At 42.5% G+C, this 26023-nt stretch overlaps 2 protein-coding genes and 2 long non-coding RNA genes across 4 annotated transcripts in view; 3 read left to right on the top strand and 1 right to left on the bottom strand.

The window, feature by feature from the left end:
* Window positions 1–11355, top strand: part of LOC145850207 (uncharacterized) — a 32208-nt gene extending 20853 nt beyond the window's left edge. Inside the window, exon 3 of the mRNA XM_045696754.2 lies at window positions 4610–11355. Within this exon, the coding sequence (XP_045552710.2) occupies window positions 4610–5709 (1100 nt within the window). The 3' untranslated portion in view covers window positions 5710–11355. The remainder of the gene's footprint in view (window positions 1–4609) is intronic.
* A 232-nt stretch (window positions 11356–11587) lies between these two features.
* LOC106593016 (uncharacterized) lies at window positions 11588–12826 on the bottom strand. Its single transcript, XR_001325764.3, has 2 exons — window positions 12564–12826; window positions 11588–12106 (listed from the first exon to the last, which is right to left on the bottom strand). It is a non-coding gene; the product is annotated as an uncharacterized LOC106593016 (long non-coding RNA).
* Window positions 12040–15851, top strand: LOC145861036 (uncharacterized). Its single transcript, XR_014380798.1, has 2 exons — window positions 12040–12167; window positions 12577–15851. It is a non-coding gene; the product is annotated as an uncharacterized LOC145861036 (long non-coding RNA).
* An 873-nt stretch (window positions 15852–16724) lies between these two features.
* The window catches only part of LOC106591809 (uncharacterized), a 50176-nt gene continuing 40877 nt past the window's right edge, over window positions 16725–26023 (top strand). The window contains exons 1-2 of the mRNA XM_082962436.1: window positions 16725–16840; window positions 21313–21551. Coding sequence (XP_082818562.1) covers window positions 16725–16840; window positions 21313–21551 — 355 coding nt within the window. The remainder of the gene's footprint in view (window positions 16841–21312; window positions 21552–26023) is intronic.

The raw sequence follows: 26023 nt of genomic DNA on the forward strand, positions 1-26023 counted from the left end.
CCGTTGCCTGTCTGAGTGGACTAGTCCGTTGCCTGTCTGAGTGGACTAGTCCGTTGCCTGTCAGAGTGGACTAGTCCGTTGCCTGTCTAAGTGGACTAGTCCGTTGCCTGTCTGAGTGGACTAATCTGTTGCCTGTCTGAGTGGACTAGTCCGTTGCCTGTCTGAGTGGACTAGTCCGTTGCCTGTCTGAGTGGACTAGTCCGTTGCCTGTCTGAGTGGACTAGTCCGTTGCCTGTCTAAGTGGACTAGTCCGTTGCCTGTCTGAGTGGACTAATCCGTTGCCTGTCTGAGTGGACTAATCCGTTGCCTGTCTGAGTGGACTAATCCGTTGCCTGTCTGAGTGGACTAGTCCGTTGCCTGTCTGAGTGGACTAATCCGTTGCCTGTCTGAGTGGACTAATCCGTTGCCTGTCTGAGTGGACTAGTCCGTTGCCTGTCTGAGTGGACTAGTCCTTTGCCTGTCTGAGTGGACTAGTCCGTTGCCTGTCTGAGTGGACTAGTCCGTTGCCTGTCTGAGTGGACTAGTCCGTTGCCTGTCTGAGTGGACTAATCCATTGCCTGTCTGAGTGGACTAATCCATTGCAGAGGCTGTGGAGATGGCAAACCAGTATCATCAGTAGTACTTTTACCGTTAATTCCCATAATTTCTAATCTACAATGTTTGTTTAATTATGGGAATGCATTCAATATTGTAATAATAATAATAATAATAATAATAATGTCTTACCATTGTCATTGTAGGAGTGGACACGTTGTTTGCAGAGCAACAACCTAGGCTACACTTGTGAGAAAAACATTTTGGTTTATTTCATTGCATTTACGAGTTTACAATTTATTCATTGACAGGAGCGCTCCAAACAATAGACAATCTAGTAAGGACACGCACCTATGCTACCTGACTTGATTACACATAGAAGTAGGCCTATAGTCTACCTGGCCTGATTACACATAGAAGTAGGCCTATAGTCTACCTGGCCTGATTACACATAGAAGTAGGCCTATAGTCTACCTGGCCTGATTACACATAGAAGTAGGCCTATAGTCTACCTGGCCTGATTACACATAGAAGTAGGCCTATAGGCTAGCTGGCACTGATTACACATAGAAGTAGGCCTATAGGCTACCTGGCCTGATTACTCATAGAAGTAGGCCTATAGTCTACCTGGCCCTGATTACACATAGAAGTAGGCCTATAGGCTACCTGGCCTGATTACACATAGAAGTAGGCCTATAGGCTAGCTGGCACTGATTACACATAGAAGTAGGCCTATAGGCTACCTGGCCTGATTACTCATAGAAGTAGGCCTATAGTCTACCTGGCCCTGATTACACATAGAAGTAGGTCTATAATCTACCTGGCCCTGATTACACATAGAAGTAGGCCTATAGTCTACCTGGCCTGATTACACATAGAAGTAGGCCTATAGTCTACCTGGCCTGATTACTCATAGAAGTAGGCCTATAGGCTAGCTGGCCTGATTACACATAGAAGTAGGCCTATAGTCTACCTGGCCTGATTACACATAGAAGTAGGCCTATAGGCTAGCTGGCCTGATTACACATAGAAGTAGGCCTATAGACTAGCTGGCCTGATTACACATAGAAGTAGGACTATAGACTAGCTGGCCTGATTACACATAGAAGTAGGCCTATAGTCTACCTGGCCTGATTACTCATAGAAGTAGGCCTATAGTCTACCTGGCCTGATTACACATAGAAGTAGGCCTATAGTCTACCTGGCCTGATTACTCATAGAAGTAGGCCTATAGTCTACCTGGCCTGATTACACATAGAAGTAGGCCTATAGTCTACCTGGCCTGATTACACATAGAAGTAGGCCTATAGTCTACCTGGCCTGATTACACATAGAAGTAGGCCTATAGGCTAGCTGGCACTGATTACACATAGAAGTAGGCCTATAGTCTACCTGGCTTGATTACACATAGAAGTAGGCCTATAGTCTACCTGGCCCTGATTACACATAGAAGTAGGCCTATAGTCTACCTGGCTTGATTACACATAGAAGTAGGCCTATAGTCTACCTGGCCTGATTACACATAGAAGTAGGCCTATAGGCTACCTGGCCTGATTACACATAGAAGTAGGCCTATAGGCTACCTGGCCTGATTACTCCTAGAAGTAGGCCTATAGTCTACCTGGCTTGATTACACATAGAAGTAGGCCTCTAGTTTACCTGGCCCTGATTACACATAGAAGTAGGCCTATAGTCTACCTGGCCTGATTACACATAGAAGTAGGACTATAGACTAGCTGGCCTGATTACACATAGAAGTAGGCCTATAGTCTACCTGGCCTGATTACTCCTAGAAGTAGGCCTATAGTCTACCTGGCTTGATTACACATAGAAGTAGGCCTATAGTCTACCTGGCCCTGATTACACATAGAAGTAGGCCTATAGTCTACCTGGCCTGATTACACATAGAAGTAGGACTATAGACTAGCTGGCCTGATTACACATAGAAGTAGGCCTATAGTCTACCTGGCCTGATTACACATAGAAGTAGGCCTATAGTCTACCTGGCCTGATTACACATAGAAGTAGGGCTATAGTCTACCTGGCTTGATTACACATAGAAGTAGGCCTAAAGTCTACCTGGCCTGATTACTCCTAGAAGTAGGCCTATAGTCTACCTGGCCTGATTACACATGGAATTAGGCCTATAGTCTACCTGGCCTGATTACTCATAGAAGTAGGCCTATAGTCTACCTGGCCTGATTACACATAGAAGTAGGCCTATAGGCTAGCTGGCCTGATTACACATAGAAGTAGGCCTATAGGCTAGCTGGCCCTGATTACACGTAAAAGTAGGCCTATAGGCTAGCTGGCCTGATTACACATAGAAGTAGGCCTATAGGCTACCTGGCCCTGATTACACATAGAAGTAGGCCTATAGGCTAGCTGACCTCTGTGCAAATGTAGGCCTATAAATGTGCCCATTTGGGGATCTGATACTATTTCTGATTGTCTTAATTCATTGGACAGGAAAAGGCGCAACTCTCACTCATGACTTTGTTTTTGTTCTATTAAGCAAGTTTAAAATATTGACGTTTGAAGGGCATTGAAGACCGAAACGTCAATCTTTTAAACTTGCTTAATAAAACTAAGATTTTTTAAATGGTGAGCGAGTGTTGCGCCTTTTCCTGTTCAATGATGTTTACACATTTTTAGGTTGCACCTCTACTCACGTTGGTTGAGCACCTTCAACTTCTTTCCAAATTTGATTGTCTTAACTCACCATCACTGTGGAGTTTCTCAAAGTAATTTTTCTTCGCCTCAAACAGCAAGTAAACAAAGTCTGTTTCTATATCCAGTGAGAATGACAATAGTTCCTCAACAGCCTATTTGAAAAATCTTTCCAGCTCTCTCCCTTTTGATAACCACCAAAACTGTCATGCTCTGATCCAGTGGAAACGTCATAAAACAGGCCTACCTAATTACTTCTTATCCTTTGTGCAAAATAGCCTACAGCTGTCTGTCTGGAGCTCGCTGGCATGGGAAACTCTAAGGGCCCAGAATATTTTATACAATGTTGCAAGTTTGCTAGCACAGGCCAGACCAAATTAATAGTTGATAGAATGTTTCAAGTTTCTTGCAGACAGGCCATGTGTAGCCAATGTGATTTATAGGATATCTATTTTCATCAGGATATGTTCTACCTGCAGGCTGCAGTGTTTTTGTTGGCTTTATGTAAGCTGTTTTTACATATTGGCAATAGAAGTAACTTTTAGAATTGAATCATTTTCATTTAGATATAACCACATGACATTGATTTGAGATATGAAGACTTTATTATAAATGAAATGAAACTGTTCCATGAAAATGCGCAGATGAAAATCATAACTGGCACGCAGATCAGTAGAAATGGTACGATAACCTGCCACTCCAAATGGAAAAATCTGTTGACCGCTGGTGTAGCCTATTACCGACCGCTGGTGTAGCCTATTACCGACCGCTGGTGTAGCCTATTACCGACCGCTGGTGTAGCCTATTACCGACCGCTGGTGTAGCCTATTACCGACCGCTGGTGTAGCCTATTACCGACCGCTGGTGTAGCCTATTACCGACCGCTGGTGTAACCCATTACCGACCGCTGGTGTAGCCTATTACCGACCGCTGGTGTAGCCTATTACCGACCGCTGGTGTAGCCTATTACCGACCGCTGGTGTAGCCTATTATCAGCGACTTCAGGAGGGTAACGGCAGAATCTGAGAAGGCCAGCAGCAGTGGGGAGAAGGAGGGTCGGGAACAGGTTTTTTTCTTCTGGTTAGGCTGTATTGATCTCTGGCTCCCTCTTTAGTAATTTGTCTTGATTTTTTTTATTGCAGTGCTTAAAGCATCAGACAAGCTCAGCAGCCTACATATAGTTGATTTTATTCAAACAAAGGGTGTGTATATATTTGGAAAAATACAAGTTTTAAAATGTATACCAATCGATTGGTCGAAAGAACAGACGACTCTGTCGACCAGGATACATTTTTTTTGTCGGGACAGCCCTAATAGCTTTATTCCCTGTATTGTACAGCCTACTGTTATGAAGTCATATGTATATCACACCAACTGACTGGTTCTTCTGATGTTGTTCACACAGGAGACCATGTTGAGACATTCTCTACATCCAGAGAGCAACAGCAGGAAGATCACAGAGCTAAGAGTTCTCACCACTGCCCACATTGTGAGGAGATTTTCCCATTTCTATCAAAGCTAAAAATACACCTAAAAATACACACAGGAGAGAATCTGTATTCCTGCACTGACTGTGGGAAGAGTTTAAAAACATCACAGGCTCTGACAGTTCATCAGAGAGTGCACACTGGAGAGAAACCTTACTCCTGCTCTGATTGTGGGGAGTGTTTCTCTCATCAGAGCAACTTAAAAACACACCAACGTATACACACTGGAGAGAAGCCTTACTACTGCTCTGACTGTGGAAAATGTTTCACAACATCAACTGGGCTAAGAGTTCATCAGAGAACACACACAGGAGAGAAGCCTTACTTCTGTTCTGACTGTGGGAGGAGTTTCATAACATCAAGGACTCTGACAGTTCATCAGAAAATGCACACTGGAGAGAAACCTTACTACTGCTCTGATTGTGGGGAAAGTTTCTCTCAACAGAGCAATTTTAAAACACACCAACGTACACACACAGGAGATAAGCCTTACTACTGCTCTGACTGTGGGAAGGGTTTCTCTCAACAGATCCACTTAAAATGTCACCAGCGAATACACACAGGAGAGAAGCCTTACTCCTGCTCTGACTGTGGGAAGGGTTTCTCCCAACAGAGCAACTTAAAATGTCACCAACGCATACATAAAGGAGAGAAGCCTTACTCCTGCTCTGACTGTGGGAAGTGCTTCACAACATCAACTGAGCTAAAAGTTCATCAAAGAGGACACACAGGCGAGAAGCCTTACTCCTGCTCTGACTGTGGGAAGAGTTTCTCCCAACAGGGCAGCTTAAAAATACACCAACGTATACATAAAGGAGAGAAGCCTTACTCCTGCTCTGACTGTGGGAAGTGCTTCACAACATCAACTGAGCTAAAAGTTCATCAAAGAAGACACACAGGAGAGAAGCCTTACTTCTGCTCTGACTGTCGGAAGAGTTTCTCCCAATTGGCTACCTTAAAAACACATCAACGTATACATAAAGGCAAGAAGCCTCATCAGTTGTCTCAGGCCAGTTAAGATTAGTCACTCCATCACTTCATTCTCATCTCATAAAGGAAGTGGTAACAGTGAATTTGATAACATTAAGATGAACACTCTATTGTAATCCTATTGTTTCTCACTGACAACTGTGCAGAGGAAAGGGAGCGTTATAGAATGTCATTGGAAATTTAAAAAAATTGGGGTGGTGCTGGAGATGTTGAATATGACGTTGAAACATTTAAACATTTTCTTTTAAGTCAAAAACAAAAGGAGGGTAGTTGATTGGTCGGGGTGGATGGGTCAGCATATAACATGAACGTCTAGCAACCCAAAGGTTTCCTGTTTGAATCTCATCACGGACAACGTTAGCATTTTAGCTAATAAGCAACTTTGCAACTACACTACATGACCAAAAGTAAAAAGAACATCTCATTCCAAAATCATGGGCATTCATATGGACTTGGTCCCCCCTCTGCTGCAATAACAGCCTCCACTCTTCTGGGAAGGCTTTCCACTAGATGTTGGAACATTGCTGTGGGGACTTTCTTTCATTCGGCTCGAAGTCAGCGTTCCAATTCATCCCAAAGGTGTTCGATGGGGTTGCGGTCAGGGCTCTGTGCAGAGCAGTCAAGTTCTTCCACACCGATCTCGATAAACCATTTTTGTATGGACCTCGCTTTGTGCATAGGAGCATTGTCATGCTGAAACAGGAAAGGGCCTTCCCCAAACTGTTGCCACAAAGTTGGAAGCACAGAATCGTCAAGACTGTCATTGTATGCTGTAGCATTAAGATTTCCCTTCACTGGAACTAAGGGGCCTAGCCCGAACCATGAAAAACAGCCCTAGACCATTATACCTCCACCAAACTTTACATTTGGCACTATGCATTGGGGCAGGTATCGTTCGCCTAGCATCCACCAAACCCAGATTTGTCCATCAGACTTCCAGATGAGGTGTGATTCATCACTCCAGAAAGTCCAATAGCTTTACACCACTCCAGCTGACGCTTGGCATTGCACATGGTGATCTTAGGCTTGTGTGCAGCTGCTCGGCCATGGAAACCCCTTTTTTGTGAAGCTCCCGACGAACAGTTCTTATGTTGACTTTGCTTCCAGAGGCAGTTTGGAACTCGGTAGTGAGTGTTGCAACTGAGGACAAATTATTTTTACGCGCTTCAGCACTTGGCGGTCCTGTTCTGTAAGCTTGTGTGGCCTACCACTTCACGGCTGAGCTGTTGTTGCTCCTAGACGTTTCCACTTCACAATAACAGCATTTATAGTTGACCGGGGTAGCTCTAGCAGTGCAGAAATTTGACGAACTGACTTGTTGGAAAGGTGGTATCCTATGACAATGCCACTTTGAAAGTTGCTGAGCTCTTCAGGCCATTCTACTGCCAACATTTGTCTATGGAGATTGCATAGCTGTGTGCTCGATTTTATACACCGGTCAGTAATGGGTGTGGCTGAAATGGCCGAATCCACTAATTTTAAGGGGTGTCCACATACTTTTGTGTGTGTATACAGATATATAGAGAGATATATAGATATCTCAGAAAAAAAAAGAAACGTCCTCTCACTGTCAACTGCGTTTATTTTCAGCAAACTTAACATGTGTAAATACACTGCTCAAAAAAATAAAGGGAACACTTAAACAACACAATGTAACTCCAAGTCAATCACACTTCTGTGAAATCAAACTGTCCACTTAGGAAGCAACACTGATTGACAATACATTTCACATGCTGTTGTGCAAATGGAATAGACAACAGGTGGAAATTATAGGCAATTAGCAAGACACCCCCAATAAAGGAGTGGTTCTGCAGGTGGGGACCACAGACCACTTCTCAGTTCCTATGCTTCCTGGCTGATGTTTTGGTCACTTTTGAATGCTGGCGGTGCTTTCACTCTAGTGGTAGCATGAGACGGAGTCTACAACCCACACAAGTGGCTCAGGTAGTGCAGCTCATCCAGGATGGCACATCAATGCGAGCTGTGGCAAGAAGGTTTGCTGTGTCTGTCAGCGTAGTGTCCAGAGCATGGAGGCGCTACCAGGAGACAGGCCAGTACATCAGGAGACGTGGAGGAGGCCGTAGGAGGGCAACAACCCAGCAGCAGGACCGCTACCTCCGCCTTTGTGCAAGGAGGAGCAGGAGAAGCACTGCCAGAGCCCTGCAAAATGACCTCCAGCAGGCCAGAAATGTGCATGTGTCTGCTCAAACGGTCAGAAACAGACTCCATGAGGGTGGTATGAGGGCCCGACGTCCACAGGTGGGGGTTGTGCTTACAGCTCAACACCGTGCAGGACGTTTGGCATTTGCCAGAGAACACCAAGATTGGCAAATTCGCCACTGGCGCCCTGTGCTCTTCACAGATGAAAGCAGGTTCACACTGAGCACGTGACAGACGTGACAGAGTCTGGAGATGCCGTGGAGAACGTTCTGCTGCCTGCAACATCCTCCAGCATGACCGGTTTGGCAGTGGGTCAGTCATGTTGTGGGGTGGCATTTCTTTGGGGGGCCGCACAGCCCTCCATGTGCTCGCCAGAGGTAGCCTGACTGCCATTAGGTACCGAGATGAGATCCTCAGACCCCTTGTGAGACCATATGCTGGTGCGGTTGGCCCTGGGTTCCTCCTAATGCAAGACAAACCTCATGTGGCTGGAGTGTGTCAGCAGTTCCTGCAAGAGGAAGGCATTGATGCTATGGACTGGCCCGCCCGTTCCCCAGACCTGAATCCAATTGAGCACATCTGGGACATCATGTCTCGCTCCATCCACCAACGCCACGTTGCACCACAGATTGTCCAGGAGTTGGCGGATGCTTTAGTCCAGGTTTGGGAGGAGATCCCTCAGGAGACCATCCGCCACCTCATCAGGAGCATGCCCAGGCATTGTAGGGAGGTCATACAGGCACGTGGAGGCCACACACACTACTGAGCCTCATTTTGACTTGTTTTAAGGACATTACATCAAAGTTGGATCAGCCTGTAGTGTGGTTTTCCACTTTCATTTTGAGTGTGACTCCAAATCCAGACCTCCGTGGGTTGATAAATTGGATTTCCATTGATTATTTTTGTGTGATTTTGTTGTCAGCACATTCAACTATGTAAAGAAAAAAGTATTTAATAAGATTATTTCTTTCATTCAGATCTAGGATGTGTTGTTTAAGTGTTCCCTTTATTTTTTTGAGCAGTATATTTGTATGAACATAAGATTCAACAACTTAGACATAAACTGAACAAGTTCCACAGACATGTGACTAACAGAAACTGAATAATGTGTCCCTGAACAAAAGGGGGGGGGTCCAAATCAAAAGTAACAGTCAGTATCTGGTGTGGCCACCAGCTGCAATAAGTACTGCAGTGCATCTCCTCCTCATGGAGTCCACCAGATTTACCAGTTCTTGCTGTGAGATGTTACCCTACTCTTCCACCAAGGCACCTGCAAGTTCCCGGACATTTCTGGGGGGAATGGCCCGAGTCTTCACCCTCCGATCCAACAGGTCCCAGACGTGCTCAATGGGATTGAGATCCGGGCTCTTCGCTGGCCATTCCTGTCTTGCAGGAAATCACGCACAGAACGAGCAGTATGGCTGGTGGCATTGTCATGCTGGAGGATCATGTCAGGATGAGCCTGCAGGAAGGGTACCACATGAGGGAGGAGGATGTCTTCCCTGTAACGCACAGCGTTGAGATTGCCTGCAATGACAACAAGCTCAGTCCGATGATGCTGTGACACACCGCCCCAGACCAATGACACACTCAACCAAATCGATCCCGCTCCAGAGTACAGGCCTCGGTGTAACGCTCATTCCTTCGACAATAAACGCAAATCCGACCATCACCCCTGGTGAGACAAAACCGTGACTCGTCAGTGAAGAGCACTTTTTGCCAGTCCTGTCTGCGACGGTTGGTTTGTGCCCAGAGGCGATGTTGTTGCCGGTGATGTCTGGTGAGGACCTGCCTTACAACAAGCCTACAAGCCCTCAGTCCAGCCTCTCTCAGCCTATTGCGGACAGTCTGAGTACTGATGGAGGGATTGTGCGTTCCTAGTGTAACTCGGGCAGTTGTTGTTGCCATCCTGTACCTGTCCCGCAGGTGTGATGTTCAGATGTACCGATCCTCTGCAGGTGTTGTTACACATGGTCTGCCACTGCGAGGACAATCAGCTGTCCATCCTGTCTCCCTGTAGCGCTGTCTTAGGCGCCTTACAGTACGGACATTAAAATGTATTGCCCTGGTCACATCTGCAGTCCTCATGCCTCCTTGCAGCATGCCTAAGGCACGTTCACGCAGATGAGCAGGGACCCTGGGCATCTTTCTTTTGGTGTTTTTCAGAGTCAGTAGAAAGGCCTCTTTAGTCTCCTAAGTTTTCTTAACTGTGACCTTAATTGCCTACCGTCTGTAAGCCGTTAGTGTCTTATCGGCCGTTCCACAGGCGCATGTTCATTGAACAAGCATGGGAAACAGTGTTTAAACCATTTACAATGAAGATCTGTGAAGTTATTTGGATTTTTACAAATTACCTTTGAAAGACAGGGTCCTGAAAAAGGGACGTTTCTTTTTTTGCTAAGTTTATATGGTGTACTCAGCATGTGAGGTTAGCATGTAACTATTTAGCATGCTAATTAATGTTAACAACATCAAATTGGAATAAGTAAAATATCATACGTATTTCATATTCGTAACATATTGTATGAATTGTAATTCGTAATATACTTATACGTCCTACAAATCGTATTATATAGTACGACTCATATTACATTCGTAGGCCAATGTAATTTAACATAATATACTGGTATCATACTAAAGTGAGCGGTATGGATTTTTGTAAGATATAATACGTTTTGATCTGACACCAAGTTGTCCCTCAGGGCTTTGACCGTTGTTGCATCTGTGGGTCGCTCTGGATGGGAGTCTGTCAGATGACTAATGTGATGTAGATGTTGAGCGGCTTCACTGCAAATAGATTGTATGTTTTAAATATTCAACAATGATAATAAATAAAATAAAAAGTTATTCCCCTGCAGGTAGAGATGATGTGATGATCAGTTCTCTGTGGGAATGAGTTAGTAGACACAACATGTATCAGATAGAGATGATGTGATGATCAGTTTTCTGTGGGAATGAGTTAGTAGACACAACATGTATCAGATAGAGATGATGTGATGATCAGTTTTCTGTGGGAATGAGTTAGTAGACACAACATGTATCAGATAGAGATGATGTGATGATCAGTTTTCTGTGGGAATGAGTTAGTAGACACAACATGTATCAGATAGAGATGATGTGATGATCAGTTTTCTGTGGGAATGAGTTAGTAGACACAACATGTATCAGATAGAGATGATGTGATGATCAGTTTTCTGTGGGAATGAGTTAGTAGATACAACATGTATCAGATAGAGATGGTGTGATGATCAGTTCTCTGTGGGAATGAGTTAGTAGACACAACATGTATCAGATAGAGATGATGTGATGATCAGTTCTCACCATTAGTTTGGGTGGATTCTTTTTTTACTACATAATGACTTTTGTTTAATGATACACAGGCTATGAAATGACTACGTGTTTATTACATTGTCTTATAAAAGTAGATTGATTACTTTAGTCATGGATACATTTATTTGGATAACTGCAATGAATGTAATTCATCTGCCTATGAAAAATAAACATTCTACATGCATTTGTGCTGGTTTAACCTTCTGTATTTTCTGTATAGTTAACCCAAAAAACAATGTTTTTGTTTAATTCATGGCATTCAAAATATCTATTGAGTCAAAACATGTCACTTCACCTTTACAGACCACCATTGGGACAATCCAATTTGCTACAATGCATACAAATGAATGTTTTGTAGTGTAAACGACTTGAATATGTTTCTTATTAAATTACAGTTAAATAAAAATAAAAACAAATTGTCATTTTTAAAGTGTTTTATATGGTGCCAAAGTCCAGGGACAGCATTACCACCACAAATCAACAATGACCCAGTTACTATTGGGGAATGGAACCAGAGAGGAAGCTTTCTCATACCACTGCAGTATTCATTTCAACAGACCTTTTCCACGACCCTTTGTTAGAGCTCAATATATTCCCAAGACTATATTGAGGGTCAGACTGTTGAAATGCCCAGTTGATTATGTAAATCTACCACAACCTTTCCTATTGTGTTAGTAAGCACCACAGCATTTTAGGAAGCCATTGTTCAAAATGTGTTCATGCACACAGTAACAATGGAAGGGGGTGTGGCATGCACAGGGGAGGAGGTTGATCTCAGACTTCTATTTAGGACTGAGATACTATTCAGAGTTGACAAATTCCACACTCCAAACCTACAGTCACTGCGTCCTGATTGTGACAGTGGAGCCAAGTTTACACTGCAGGATCCAGAGATGGCATCAGTGAAGCTGGAAGACTGCAGTCAAACACTGGAGCTGAATGTCAACATTAAAGATGAAGAAGAGGAGGAGAAGATTGGGAAATCTGTTAATCATAGTAAGAGCTGGTTCTATCTAACTATAAATTATCTTGATAAATTAAACCTCCATAAATTATCACCCAGTCTATTGTTAGGTTGAATTCTGTAATTCTGACATCCAATTCTCTTCAACGCTTTTGAATTAGGAAAATGTTGAATTGGAATTTGGGTTACTTTGAGAATTGACTACGGTAATTGAAATGGAATTGACCCTGACAGTTGATAACCCTTGTGATAATGAGTGTGGGAAGATATAGCTAACACTTTTCAAAGGTAAGTTGGTTTTGAAGTTTCTGAACCAATATCTGAGCGATTAAGATCAGTAAAACATATATTTACCTGTATTTAGCACCCTTTTTTTGCACTAAAATACTTCAATATATACTTTAAAAAATACGTTTTTTTACTCGTACCTGCTACTTTCAGACACTTGTGGGCGTCCTAGAGAAAAATGTACTTGTTCGTGAGTCTCAGCTTGAAGGCCGAACTTTTCGGACGATACAGACAGAAGTTGGTGTCTCCTGGTCTGACAAACAACACCGCAGCTCTGCCACAGAAGGACGACATCAGCGGATGCGGTGGATTGAGACGCAGCCCATGCAAAAATAAATCTAATGCTTAAACAGAAGGATTTTGATGGGGATTTCTTTATTATTATGCTCACCAAGTGTTGGCTAGCTAACTGCAGAGGCATAACTGTAGCTAGCTAACGTTAGCAAACGTACTTAACTAAATTTAGCTAGGTAGCAAACGTTAGCTGGCGTTATTATTAGGCCTGCCAGCTAGCTAACAAGTTACCATAGCACATTGTACAGAATATACTTTCCATGTAGTATATTGAGTTTGTATTAGCTAGCTAGTTTTCTAACATTGACTAGCTACTGTAGCTAGCTAAATTACCTAACCTACAGCTGGCAAATCGCTATGTTCGCTACTCGCTAGCTAGCGGGGCTCACCATTGTGTGAAGTTAGCCACAATAACGATTATGAATAACAGTGGAATGTCGCCTTCATAATAAAAGTACCACATTGGAAACAACAGGGTGAGGTCAATATTGGGTTAGTTATACAAATATTAAGTGTTAGCATGCACTTTTGTAGCTAGCTGGATAACACAATAACTAGTTATCAAGGCCTAGCTAGCTATAGGCCTAAACTATGGAAAGCATGATGACGATAACTACTATAGGGTAACGTAGTGTCTAAATTGTCATACATTATTCTCTACCACAGATTTCCACAAGGTCTCAGATTCCAGGATGGGAAAATACTTACTAGAAGAAACATATGACAACAGAGACAGAGTTGTTGATTTCCATTGCTATTTGTAACATTGAAAAGGGGAGAAAAAGACAATCCCGTTTATCAAAATTAGCTACAGTGCATTCGGAAAGTATTCAGACCCCTTGACTTTTTCCACATTTTGTTACATTACAGCCTTATTCTAAAATTGATAAAATAAAAAATGTCTTCTGCAATCTACACACAATACCCCATAATGCCAAAGCGAAAACAGTTTTTTAGATATTTTTTTCAAAATATATCTATTAAAAAAAAGCCTTATTGCCATAAGTGTTCAGACCCTTTGCTGTGAGAATCGAAATTGAGCTCTGGTGCATCCTGTTTCCATTGATCATCCTTAAGATGTTTCTACAACTTGATTGGAGTCCACCTGTGGTAAATTCAATTGATTGGACATGCTTTGGAAAGGCACACACCTGTCTATATAAGGTCCCATAGTTGACAGTGCATGTTGGAGCAAAAACCAAGCCATGAGGTCGAAGGAATTGTCCGTAGAGCTCCGAAACAGGATTGTATAGAGGCACAGATCTAGGGAAGGGTACCAAAAAATATCTGCAGCATTGAAGGTCCCCAAGAACACAGTGGCCTCCATCATTCTTAAATGGAAGAAGTTTGGAACCACCAAGACACTTGCGAGAGTTGGCCGCCCGGCCAAACTGAGCAATCGGGGGAGAAGGGCCTTGGTCAGGGAGGTGACCAAGAACCTGATGGTCACTCTGACAGAGCTCTAGAGTTCCTCTGTGGAGATAGGAGAACCTTCCAGAATGACAACCATCTCTGCAGCACTCCACCAATCAGGCTTTTGTGGTAGATTGGCAAAAAGTAAAAATATATTAGCAAAAATATCTAAACCTGTTTTTGCTTTGTCATTATGGGGTATTGTGTGTAGATTGATGAGGAATAAAAAAACAATTTAATACATTTTTGAATAAGGATATAATGTAACAATGTGGAAAAAGTCAAGGGGTCTGAATACTTTCCCGAAGTCATTTGTCACCCAGTACAGCCAGAAGAGGACTGGGCACTGCTCAGATCCTGGTTCCTCTCTAGGTTTCTTCCTAGGTTCCTTCCTTCTAGGGAATTTTTCCTCGCCACTGGGCGTCTGCATTGCTTGCTCTGTGGGGGTTTAGTCTTGGCAAAAGAAGCCTTACTCCTGCTCTGACTGTTGGAAGAGTTTCTCTCAACATGGCCACTTAAAAAGACAACATATACACACAGGATAGAAGCCTTACTCCTGCTCTGACCGTTGGAAGAGTTTCTCTCAACATGGCCACTTAAAAAGACACAACATATACACACAGGATAGAAGCCTTACTCCTGCTCTGACCGTTGGAAGAGTTTTTCTCAACATGGCCACTTAAAAAGACACCAACCTATACATAAATGTGAGAATCCTCATCTGTTCTCTGACTAGTGAAGATTAAAATCATTCCATCACTTAATTCTCAAGAAATTCTAACACACTCTATTGTAATCCTATTGTTTCTCATTTTGAGAGAACTGTGCAGAGGAAAGGGAGTGTTTATAGAATGTTATCCTCTCTTTACTTTACTGATCAGTGTGCACCTTGTCAGTTTTGGTGTGTTTTGTTAGCTTCTACTGTAAAGATATTGAGATGACCTTGGATTTGCCCCGAGGGGGCATCCTCTGTGAGGCTGGTTGACTGGGTGGTACTGCTTCCCTCTGCAGTTTTCTGTGGGAAGGAGTTAGTAGATACAACATGTATCAGATAGAGATGATGTGATGATCAGTGTTCTGTGGGAATGAGTTAGTAGACACAACATGTATCAGATAGAGATGATGTGATGATCAGTTTTCTGTGGGAATGAGTTAGTAGACACAACATGTATCAGATAGAGATGGTGTGATGATCAGTTTTCTGTGGGAATGAGTTAGTAGACACAACCTGTATCAGATAGAGATGGTGTGATGATCAGTTTTCTGTGGGAATGAGTTAGTAGACACAACATGTATCAGATAGAGATGATGTGATGATCAGTTTTCTGTGGGAATGAGTTAGTAGACACAACATGTATCAGATAGAGATGGTGTGATGATCAGTTTTCTGTGGGAATGAGTTAGTAGACACAACCTGTATCAGATAGAGATGGTGTGATGATCAGTTTTCTGTGGGAATGAGTTAGTAGACACAACATGTATCAGATAGAGATGATGTGATGATCAGTTTTCTGTGGGAATAAGTTAGTAGACACAACATGTATCAGATAGAGATGATGTGATGATCAGTTCTCACCATTCGTTTGTGTGGATTATTTTTGTTTATTAAATTGTATTTTAAAACGAGACTAGTTATTCATTATGAATATGTTTGGATAACTTAATTGAAGCCTGCTTACTGTATCTGCCAATGAAAAATAAAGATTGTACATTAATTTGTACTGGTCAAACCCTTCTCTTTTGTGTAACGAATTACAAAAAAAACATATTTTAAGTGACATATTTTGTGCTTTTCTGAAGCTTAACAAGACAGTAAGTTTAAATGAACAACACAAAGCTAAATCTGACCTATTCTCTAACATGTTTTGTCAGCATAAGCAGCTGTGAGACCTGCTAGAGTACTGTAACTTTATTGATCTACTGAATCATTGTAGTTTTGGGGGGTTATCTTTACAGTAAATATAATGCTTTTGTTTAATTCATGAAATTCCAATAAATCTATCTGTATTTATCTACACAATACATGTCATGACACCTCTACACATTGGGACAAGCCAATTTGCTAGTCACCAATATTATCTCAATCAAAACAGTGATGACTGTTTAACAGTCTTATGGCCTGGAGATAGAAGTGGTTTCATTCTCTTGGTACCAGCTTTGATGCACCTGTACTGTCTCCGACTGCTAGGGGCGGCAGGTAGCCTAGTGGTTAGAGCGAGCTGACAAGTTTAATATCTGTTGTTAACCCACTGTTCCCCGGGCGCCGAAGACGTGGATGTCGATTATGGCAGCCTCTCTGATTCAGAGGGATTTGGTTAAATGCTGATGACACATTTCAGTTGAAGCCGTTCAGTTGTACAACTGACTAGGTATCCCCCTTTCCTAGATGGTTGCAGGGTGAACAGGCTGTGTCTCTGGTGGCTGAGATTCTTGATGATCTTCTTGGCCTTCCACAGAGATAATCTACAATACATATGTAATGGATGAAAAACTTAGACACTAAGTTTTTTAAAACCAAGGATTATTTGTGTAGCTAATCAAGTTCACTTTATTATTCCACATGCTTTAGCAGTAGTTAGTCCATCAATCCAATAATGTCGCTGTTGCGCTGTGGTAGTGGGGGAACAGGAAGTTCCGGGTTGGCGCCCACCATTCTACAGAATAAAGAAAACGCCAGAACTGTGCTGACTGTTTCTCTTTATTACTACAGGTATGTAATATCACGTTTAAACGGACTAATATCGAAATAACGTTTGGGAAAGGTTTTGTGTAATTTTTGTGTCAAACCGAGTGAGTGAAGAACGTGATAAAAAATATTTTACAATCACACGGCGTGGTGTCCACCACACGTTGTCAATTGTGAGGCTTTCATTGTTCGTATATAGCTCAGTGGGCTTCGCCTGGGGATGTTCAGAACAAAAACGTTTTGGAAAGTTGCAGATAGAAATCCCCTGAATAGAACTGACCTGATTCCTTAGGATCAGAGTCATGTTTGTTCTACATAATACATTTATATCTGAATGTGTCCAACGTCTCCGTCCTCCTGCTGCACTCAGCCCTGGTACTCGCTTGTCCCTACCTATGTGAAGATTAACGATTAGCCACAATAGTGGAATTTGCGGTTCGACCTCAAAATAAAAGTACCTAATTGAAAGTGAGGCAAACGGATAAAAAAATAGTGGAATCATTCCATATTTGGACTAGATGATGCTAACATGATTGGAATGTTACTTAATTTAAAATTAATTACAATAATTGATTAAATTGAAAATAAGGAGAAAAAAACGTTTGAAATCACACTGTGGATGTTTATAGACCACAATTGCATTGGGGACATTTTTATATGTACTTAGGAAGCGGGTTGGATTGTGTACCCATATAATGGTGACACCCACAGAATACAATTACCAAGAGTTAACACCTATTAATATCTTAGCTCTTACTGCAGGACTTTGACTGAAAAAAAAATCACCTTCCCAGTCAGTCTATTGCAGGGATACTCCAGTACTATTTGAGAAGGTCCAGTCACACAAATTTCCTAGGTGGCAAAGGTCCAGATGGATATTGTTATTTATTGGCGTAGTAACAAACAACTTGCAACCCCAAAATCTTCACAACCCTCTTGTTGGCAGGTTTAAATGTAATATCACACAATTCTACACATTTTGCGATGGAGCAAGATTTTTGTGGTTGCAGTTTTAAAGCTAATTTCCTGCAATTTTACAAATTTCCATGTGTTTATATGATACCAGGGGTCGAAGCCCAACCAAAAAAGTATTATTATATATATTTTTTGGACCCGTGGTCCGTATTGACCCCATTCTGTATCCGGACCGCGGTCCGCCAGTTGAATATGGAGGGTCTTTTGTTTGTGTTGGACATTTATATTGCACTCTACAGCCTTACCTATGGATTGTTCAGTCTACTCAGTGACACCCACAGAACACAACTATGTCGAGTTTACACAAATATTAGCATTTCCGCTCTATTGCAGGACTCTGAAACCACAGTTGTCCGGGAGTTGAACCCCGTCAGCTAAATTGTCATGATAATCAGTGGTTTAAAGTTTCTCTGTACATTTTTGACGAGATGATCATAGCAAAATAAATTATACTTCTGCATTTCCCGCTGTGTAAATGCATTGATTCTCATTGCCAATAGGCTCAGGATAACTCCTGATAAAGTTGGGTAGCTGATGGGTCTATTCAGAGCTTAAATAGACAAAATGATTAGTCACAGGAACCAGGACTAATAAAGCCAATGCAACTGGCTGTTTTACAAACGCTAGGCCTACCACATGGATGGACATTTATAAAATAAAGTTATAGGCCGACACTGTAGGATACACCCCAGTAAGCACGGACTGACGTCGACGTCTTTTGAATGTATTTTTTTGACTTGGCCCTAACATTAGACTGGACCAAATCTGAACCAATCACATCATTAGGCAGGGTTTCATTGACCCAGGAGCATTCGACAAAAGTATTGTGTCAAAAAAATCTTTGCTACGGCAGATATAAGAGAAATGTTATAACAACATTTTTAATCGTTTGATGGTGGATTTTTCTTTTGTCAAATTTTCTTTATTATGACAAGTGACGATAGAAGCTCTGTTTAAAGAAAATAATGATTGCGGAATCATTTTGACAATACGAGGTGCGTCATTGCTAACACCTGTTTTTATCAACACAAGATAGTTAAATGGAAACACTAGCGGGCAATTGTCTGATCTATTTTCTATTCAAACTTTTTCTAAATGTCAACAAAACAATCACTGGGTAACTTCTTGGAAACATAGCTACTGTTTCACAAGATTGGAACGCACAGTACAGCAGAGTACAGGAATGGAAATAACGTTTAGTTCAGTACAACAATACAGAGTATAGTACAGTTGAACGTACTGTATTGTACTCTACTCTAATGTACTGCGTTAGGGCTGGGCGATATGGAATAAATATCATAGCTAGCTGTATCGTGAGTTTTTTTTAACGTATGGGCAATTCACGAGATATATATATATATAATATATACAGAAAGATTTAGTTTTTCTCTAAATAAGTGTTATAATTAAAGGTTGAATACACTGCCTTTCTAACAGTCAGCAATAATGGAATGAATTCAGGGCTTGTGAAGTTATACCGAGGCTAAATATAAGCCTTCCACAACCATAACACCCACTAATAATTTATTATTTGATCAAAATAGTTTAACCTGCTATTTTTTGTTGTTGCAATAATCACTTCTCTCAAGCCCACGTGCTAGTGACTAGCCAGCTAATCTTTATATTTCAAGTTTAGCCAACTTGGATCTATTTTCTAACAAGGTTGAACAGTTGAATTGTTATGAACACACCCTTCTGTCTCCAACTGTTTGAAAAGCTTGTTAGCCTGTCCACTTTGTTCAGATGTTAAAATCAAGTGGCCTACCTTATTTCTCAGAATGAGAACGAGTTGCTAATTCCTTACAGTGCATTCTGAAGGTATTCAGACCCCTTCCCTTTTCCACATTTTGTTACTTTACCCTTATACTAAAATTGATTAAATTAAATGTTTTTCCTCGTCAATCTACAAACAATACTCCATAATGACAAAGCAAAAACAGGTTTTTAGAATTATTTGCAAATTTACAAAGAAAAATCAAAACCGAAATGATTTATTTCCATAAGTATTCAGACACTTTGCTATGAGACTCAGAATTGAGCTCAGGTGCATCCTGTTCCCATTGATCATCCTTGATGTTTCTACAACTTGATTGTTGTCCACCTGTAGTAAATTCAATTGATAGGACATGACTTGGAAAGGCACACACCTGTCATATAAGGTGTATATATATATATATAAGGTCCCACATTTGACAGTCCATGTCAGAGCAAAAACCAAGCCATGAGGTCGAAGGAATTGTCCGTAGAGCTCTGAGACAGGATTGACTCTTCCAAGAGCTGGCTGCCCGGCCAAACTTGGCAATAGGGGGAGTAGGGCCTTGGTCGGGGAGGTGACCAAGAACCCAAGGGTCACTCTGACAGAACTCCAGACTTCCTCTGTGGAAATGGGAGAACTTTCCAGAAGGACAACTATCTCTGCAGCACGCCACCAGTCAGTCCTTTATTGTAGAGTAGCCAGACGGAAGCAACTCCTTAGTAAAAGGCACATGACAGCCCGGTTGGAGTTGCCAAAAGGCACCTAAAGGACTCTGACCATGACAAACAAGATTCTCTGGTCTGATGAAACCAAGATCAATCTCTTTGGCCTGAATGCCAAGTGTCACATCTGGAGGAAACCTGGCACCATCCCTACAGTGAATCATGGTGGTGGCAGCGTCATGATGTGTGGATGTTTTTCAGTGGCAGGGACTGAGAGACAAGTCAGGATCGAGGGAAAGATGAATGGAGCAGGGAGATCCTTGATGAAAACCTGCTAAGGACCTCAGACTGGGGTGAAGGTTCACCTTCCAACAGGACAACGACCCTAAGCACACAGCCAAGACAATGCAGGAGTGGCTTTGGGACAAGTCTCTGAATGTCCTTGAGTGGCCCAGCCAGAGCCCGGACTTGATCCAGATTGAACATCTCTGGAGAGACCTGAAAATGGCTGTGCAGCGACGGTCCCCATCCAGAGCTTGAGAGGATCAGCAAAGAAGAATGAGAGAAACTCCCCAAATACAGGTGTACCAAGCTTATAATGTCATACCCAAAAAGACTTGAGGCTGTAATCACTGCCAAAGGTTCTTCAACAAAGTACTGAGTAAATGGGTCTGAATACTTATGTAAATGTGATATTTCTGTTTGAAATTTTTTATACATTTGCAAAAAATTCTAAAAACCTGTTTTTACTTTGTCATTATGGGGTATTGTTTGTAGATTGATGAGGGGGAAAAACGATTTCATACATTTTAGAATAAGGCTGTAACGTAACAAAATGTGTAAAATGTCAAGAGGTCTGAATATTATCTGAATGCTTAGGCAATATAGTTTAGGAAATCTAGTTTAGAATACGCTTAATTCATTTACGTAGTGTACCCTAATTTATAGTGTGAACTTTGTGTCTAATGTAAAGATAGATTTAATGGTTTGTTGTCAATGCTTTGCTATCTGATCTAATATAGTTTGAGAATAAAGAAAGTGCCAGAACTGTCAAGAAAATAACTTTTGTGTCCGTTTCTCTTTATAACTACTGGCTGACTCAGGTCAAGTCTGAGTCCGGTAACATCAACAGTGAGGACAAACCCAGCCTGCCTCTCTCCTTCCACACTGAGTCCAAACCTACAGTCACTGGGTCCTGATTGTGACAGTGGAGCCCAGTTTGCACTGCAGGATCCAGAGACGGCATCAGTGAAGCTGGAAGACTGCAGTCAAACACTGGAGCTGAATGACAACATTAAAGATGAAGAAGAGGAGGAGAAGATTGGGAAATCAGTTCCTCATGGTAAGCACAGGTTCTAACTATATCTTCAGAAGTTTGACCTCCATAAGTTATGACCCAGTCTGTTGATAGGTTGAATTCTGTAATTCTGACATCACACATCCCTGAACAACTGGGTTATCTGGAGTGATCAGAGTGTAGACTAAAGAAGTGAAGTAGACAAACTGCCAGTGTTTTAAAGATCTATGAAATGAGTCTGTGTAGTTACTAACCCTTGTGATAGTGAGTGGAGGATGATATGAAATGAGTCTGTGTAGTTACTAACCCTGGTGATAGTGAGTGGAGGATGATATGAAATGAGTCTGTGTAGTTACTAACCCTTGTGATAGTGAATGTAGGATGATATGAAATGAGTCTGTGTAGTTACTAACCCTTGTGATAGTGAATGTAGGATGATATGAAATGAGTCTGTAGTTACTAACCCTTGTGATAGTGAGAGGATGATATGAAATGAGTCTGTGTAGTTACTAACCCTTGTGATAGTGAGAGGATGATATGAAATGAGTCTGTGTAGTTACTAACCCTTGTGATAGTGAGAGGAGGATGATATGAAATTAGTCTGTGTAGTTACTAACCCTTGTGATAGTGAGAGGAGGATGATATGAAATGAGTCTGTGTAGTTACTAACCCTTGTGATAGTGAGTGGAGGATGATATGAAATGAGTCTGTGTAGTTACTAACCCTTGTGATAGTGAGTGGAGGATGATATGAAATGAGTCTGTGTAGTTACTAACCCTTGTGATAGTGAGAGGAGGATGATATGAAATGAGTCTGTGTAGTTACTAACCCTTGTGATAGTGAGAGGAGGATGATATGAAATTAGTCTGTGTAGTTACTAACCCTTGAGATAGTGAGAGGATGATATGAAATGAGTCTGTGTAGTTACTAACCCTTGTGATAGTGAGAGGAGGATGATATGAAATGAGTCTGTGTAGTTACTAACCCTTGTGATAGTGAGAGGAGGATGATATGAAATGAGTCTGTGTAGTTACTAACCCTTGTGATAGTGAGAGGAGGATGATATGAAATGAGTCTGTGTAGTTACTAACCCTTGTGATAGTGAGAGGAGGATGATATGAAATGAGTCTGTGTAGTTACTAACCCTTGTGATAGTGAGTGGAGGATATGAAATGAGTGTGTAGTTACTAACCCTTGTGATAGTGAGAGGAGGATGATATGAAATGAGTCTGTAGTGACTAACCCTTGTGATAGTGAGTGGAGGATGATATGAAATGAGTCTGTGTAGTTTCTAACCCATGTGATAGTGAGAGGAGGATGATATGAAATGAGCCTGTGTAGTTACTAATGATGGATTCTGGGTTCTGACTCCTAAATTTGGAGTAGTGTTAATTATCAGGTATCCTATTGAAGAATTGAGTGCTATGGTCTACAGCAGGACTGGGAAATTCCAGTCCTTGGGGGCCTGATTGGTGTCACACTTTGCCCCCATCCCTAGCAAACACAGCTGATTAAACTAATTGCATTCTTAAACTGAAGATCATGATTAGTTGATTATTGGAGTCAGGTGTGTTAGCTGGGGCAAAAGTTTGACACCAATCAGGCTACCGAGGACTGGAATTGCCCAGGCCTGGTCTAGAGGGTCTACACCAGAAGTGAATGGTTTTCTTTAGGAGGAATGGATATGGTGGATACAGTTCAGATTGACGGGATGACGATCACATGTTGAGAGGCACTGATAAGGGTGTAGAGCTGTGGATTAGTGGGGAAGGGAGGCCCAGGTCAGGTCACTGATAAGGGTGTAGAGCTGTGGATTAGTGGGGAAGGGGGGCCCAGGTCAGGTCACTGATAAGGGTGTAGAGCTGTGGATTAGTGGGGAAGGGGGACCCAGGTCAGGGCACTGATAAGGGTGTAGAGCTGTGGATTAGTGGGGAAGGGGGCCCAGGTCAGGTCACTGATAAGGGTGTAGAGCTGTGGGGAAGGGGGGCCCAGGTCAGGTCACTGATAAGGGTGTAGAGCTGTGGGGAAGGGGGGCCCAGGTCCGGTCACTGATAAGGGTGTAGAGCTGTGGATTAGTGGGGAAGGGGGCCCAGGTCAGGTCACTGATAAGGGTGTAGAGCTGTGGATTAGTGGGGAAGGGGGGCTGAGGTCAGGTCACTGATAAGGGTGTAGAGCTGTGGGGAAGGGGGTCCAGGTCAGGTCACTGATAAGGGTGTAGAGCTGTGGATTAGTGGGGAAGGGGACCCAGGTCAGGTCACTGATAAGGGTGTAGAGCTGTGGATTAGTGGGGAAGGGGGGCCAGGTCAGGTCACTGATAAGGGTGTAGAGCTGTGGATTAGTGGAGAAGGGGGCCCAGGTCAGGTCACTGATAAGGGTGTAGAGCTGTGGATTAGTGGGGAAGGGGGCCCAGGTCAGGTCACTGATAAGGGTGTAGAGCTGTGGATTAGTGGGGAAGGGGGGCCCAGGTCAGGTCACTGATAAGGGTGTAGAGCTGTGGATTAGTGGGGAAGGGGACCCAGGTCAGGTCACTGATAAGGGTGTAGAGCTGTGGATTAGTGGGGAAGGGGGGCCAGGTCAGGTCACTGATAAGGGTGTAGAGCTGTGGAGAAGGGGGCCCAGGTCAGGTCACTGATAAGGGTGTAGAGCTGTGGATTAGTGGTGAAGGGGGGCCGAGGTCAGGTCACTGATAAGGGTGTAGAGCTGTGGATTAGTGGGGAAGGGGGGCCCAGGTCAGGTCACTGATAAGGTTGTAGAGCTGTGGATTAGTGGGGAAGGGGGCCGAGGTCAGGTCACTGATAAGGGTGTAGAGCTGTGGATTAGTGGGGAAGGGGGGCCCAGGTCAGGTCACTGATAAGGTTGTAGAGCTGTGGATTAGTGGGGAAGGGGGGCCCAGGTCAGGTCACTGATAAGGGTGTAGAGCTGTGGATTAGTGGGGAAGGGGGGCCCAGGTCAGGTCACTGATAAGGGTGTAGAGCTGTGGATTAGTGGGGAAGGGGGGCCCAGGTCAGGTCACTGATAAGGTTGTAGAGCTGTGGATTAGTGGGGAAGGGGGGCCAGGTCAGGTCAGGTCACCTTAAGGAGAAGGAACAGTTTGTGGCCTATTTTACTTAACTTTCTGCCTAGTAATAAAGATGTCATGTTTAGAGAAAAGCAGGAGACTCCACCCAAATTGGGGTATATATACTACCACTGGTGTGAATATGTCTTATGCTGCCGTATTGACCCAATGGGTGAATAAACTTGGTTTGAGCTTTCTTAAGTGTCTGTGATTTTAATTAGGTTAATTTAGAACCTAACACTAACCCTTGTGATAGTGAGAGGAGGATGATATGAAATGAGTCTGTGTAGTTACTAACCCTTGTGATAGTGAGAGGAGGATGATATGAAATGAGTCTGTGTAGTTACTAACCCTTGTGATAGTGAGAGGAGGATGATATGAAATGAGTCTGTGTAGTTTCTAACCCCTGTGATAGTGAGTGGAGGATATGAAATTAGTCTGTGTAGTTACTAACCCTTGTGATAGTGAGAGGAGGATGATATGAAATGAGTCTGTGTAGTTACTAACCCTTGTGATAGTGAGAGGAGGATGATATGAAATGAGTCTGTGTAGTTAGTAACCCTTGTGATAGTGAGAGGAGGATGATATGAAATTAGTCTGTAGTTACTAACCCTTGTGATAGTGAGTGGAGAATGGTATGAAATGAGTCTGTAGTTACTAACCCTTGTGATAGTGTGTGGAGGATGATATGAAATGAGTCTGTAGTTACTAACCCTTGTGATTGTGAGTGGAGAATGGTATGAAATGAGTCTGTGTAGTTACTAACCCTTGTGATAGTGAGAGGAGGATGATATGAAATGAGTCTGTGTAGTTACTAACCCTTGTGATAGTGAGAGGAGGATGATATGAAATGAGTCTGTGTAGTTACTAACCCTTGTGATAGTGAGAGGAGGATGATAAGAAATGAGTCTGTAGTTACTAACCCTTGTGATAGTGAGTGGAGGATGATATGAAATGAGTCTGTGTAGTTACTAACCCTTGTGGCAGTGAGAGGAGGATGATATGAAATGAGTCTGTGTAGTTACTAATCCTTGTGATAGTGAGAGGAGGATGATATGAAATTAGTCTGTGTAGTTACTAACCCTTGTGATAGTGAGAGGAGGATGATATGAAATGAGTCTGTGTAGTTACTAACCCTTGTGATAGTGAGAGGAGGATGATATGAAATGAGTCTGTAGTTACTAACCCTTGTGATAGTGAGTGGAGAATGGTATGAAATGAGTGTGTAGTTACTAACCCTTGTGATAGTGAGAGGAGGATGATATGAAATGAGTCTGTGTAGTTACTAACCTTTGTGATAGTGAGAGGAGGATGATATGAAATGAGTCTGTGTAGTTACTAACCCTTGTGATAGTGAGAGGAGGATGATATGAAATGAGTCTGTGTAGTTACTAACCCTTGTGATAGTGAGTGGAGGATGATATGAAATGAGTCTGTGTAGTTACTAACCCTTGTGATA

This window comes from Salmo salar, chromosome 16 (genome assembly GCF_965601325.2).
Source record: "Salmo salar chromosome 16, fSalSal1, whole genome shotgun sequence".
NCBI lineage: Eukaryota > Metazoa > Chordata > Actinopteri > Salmoniformes > Salmonidae > Salmo > Salmo salar.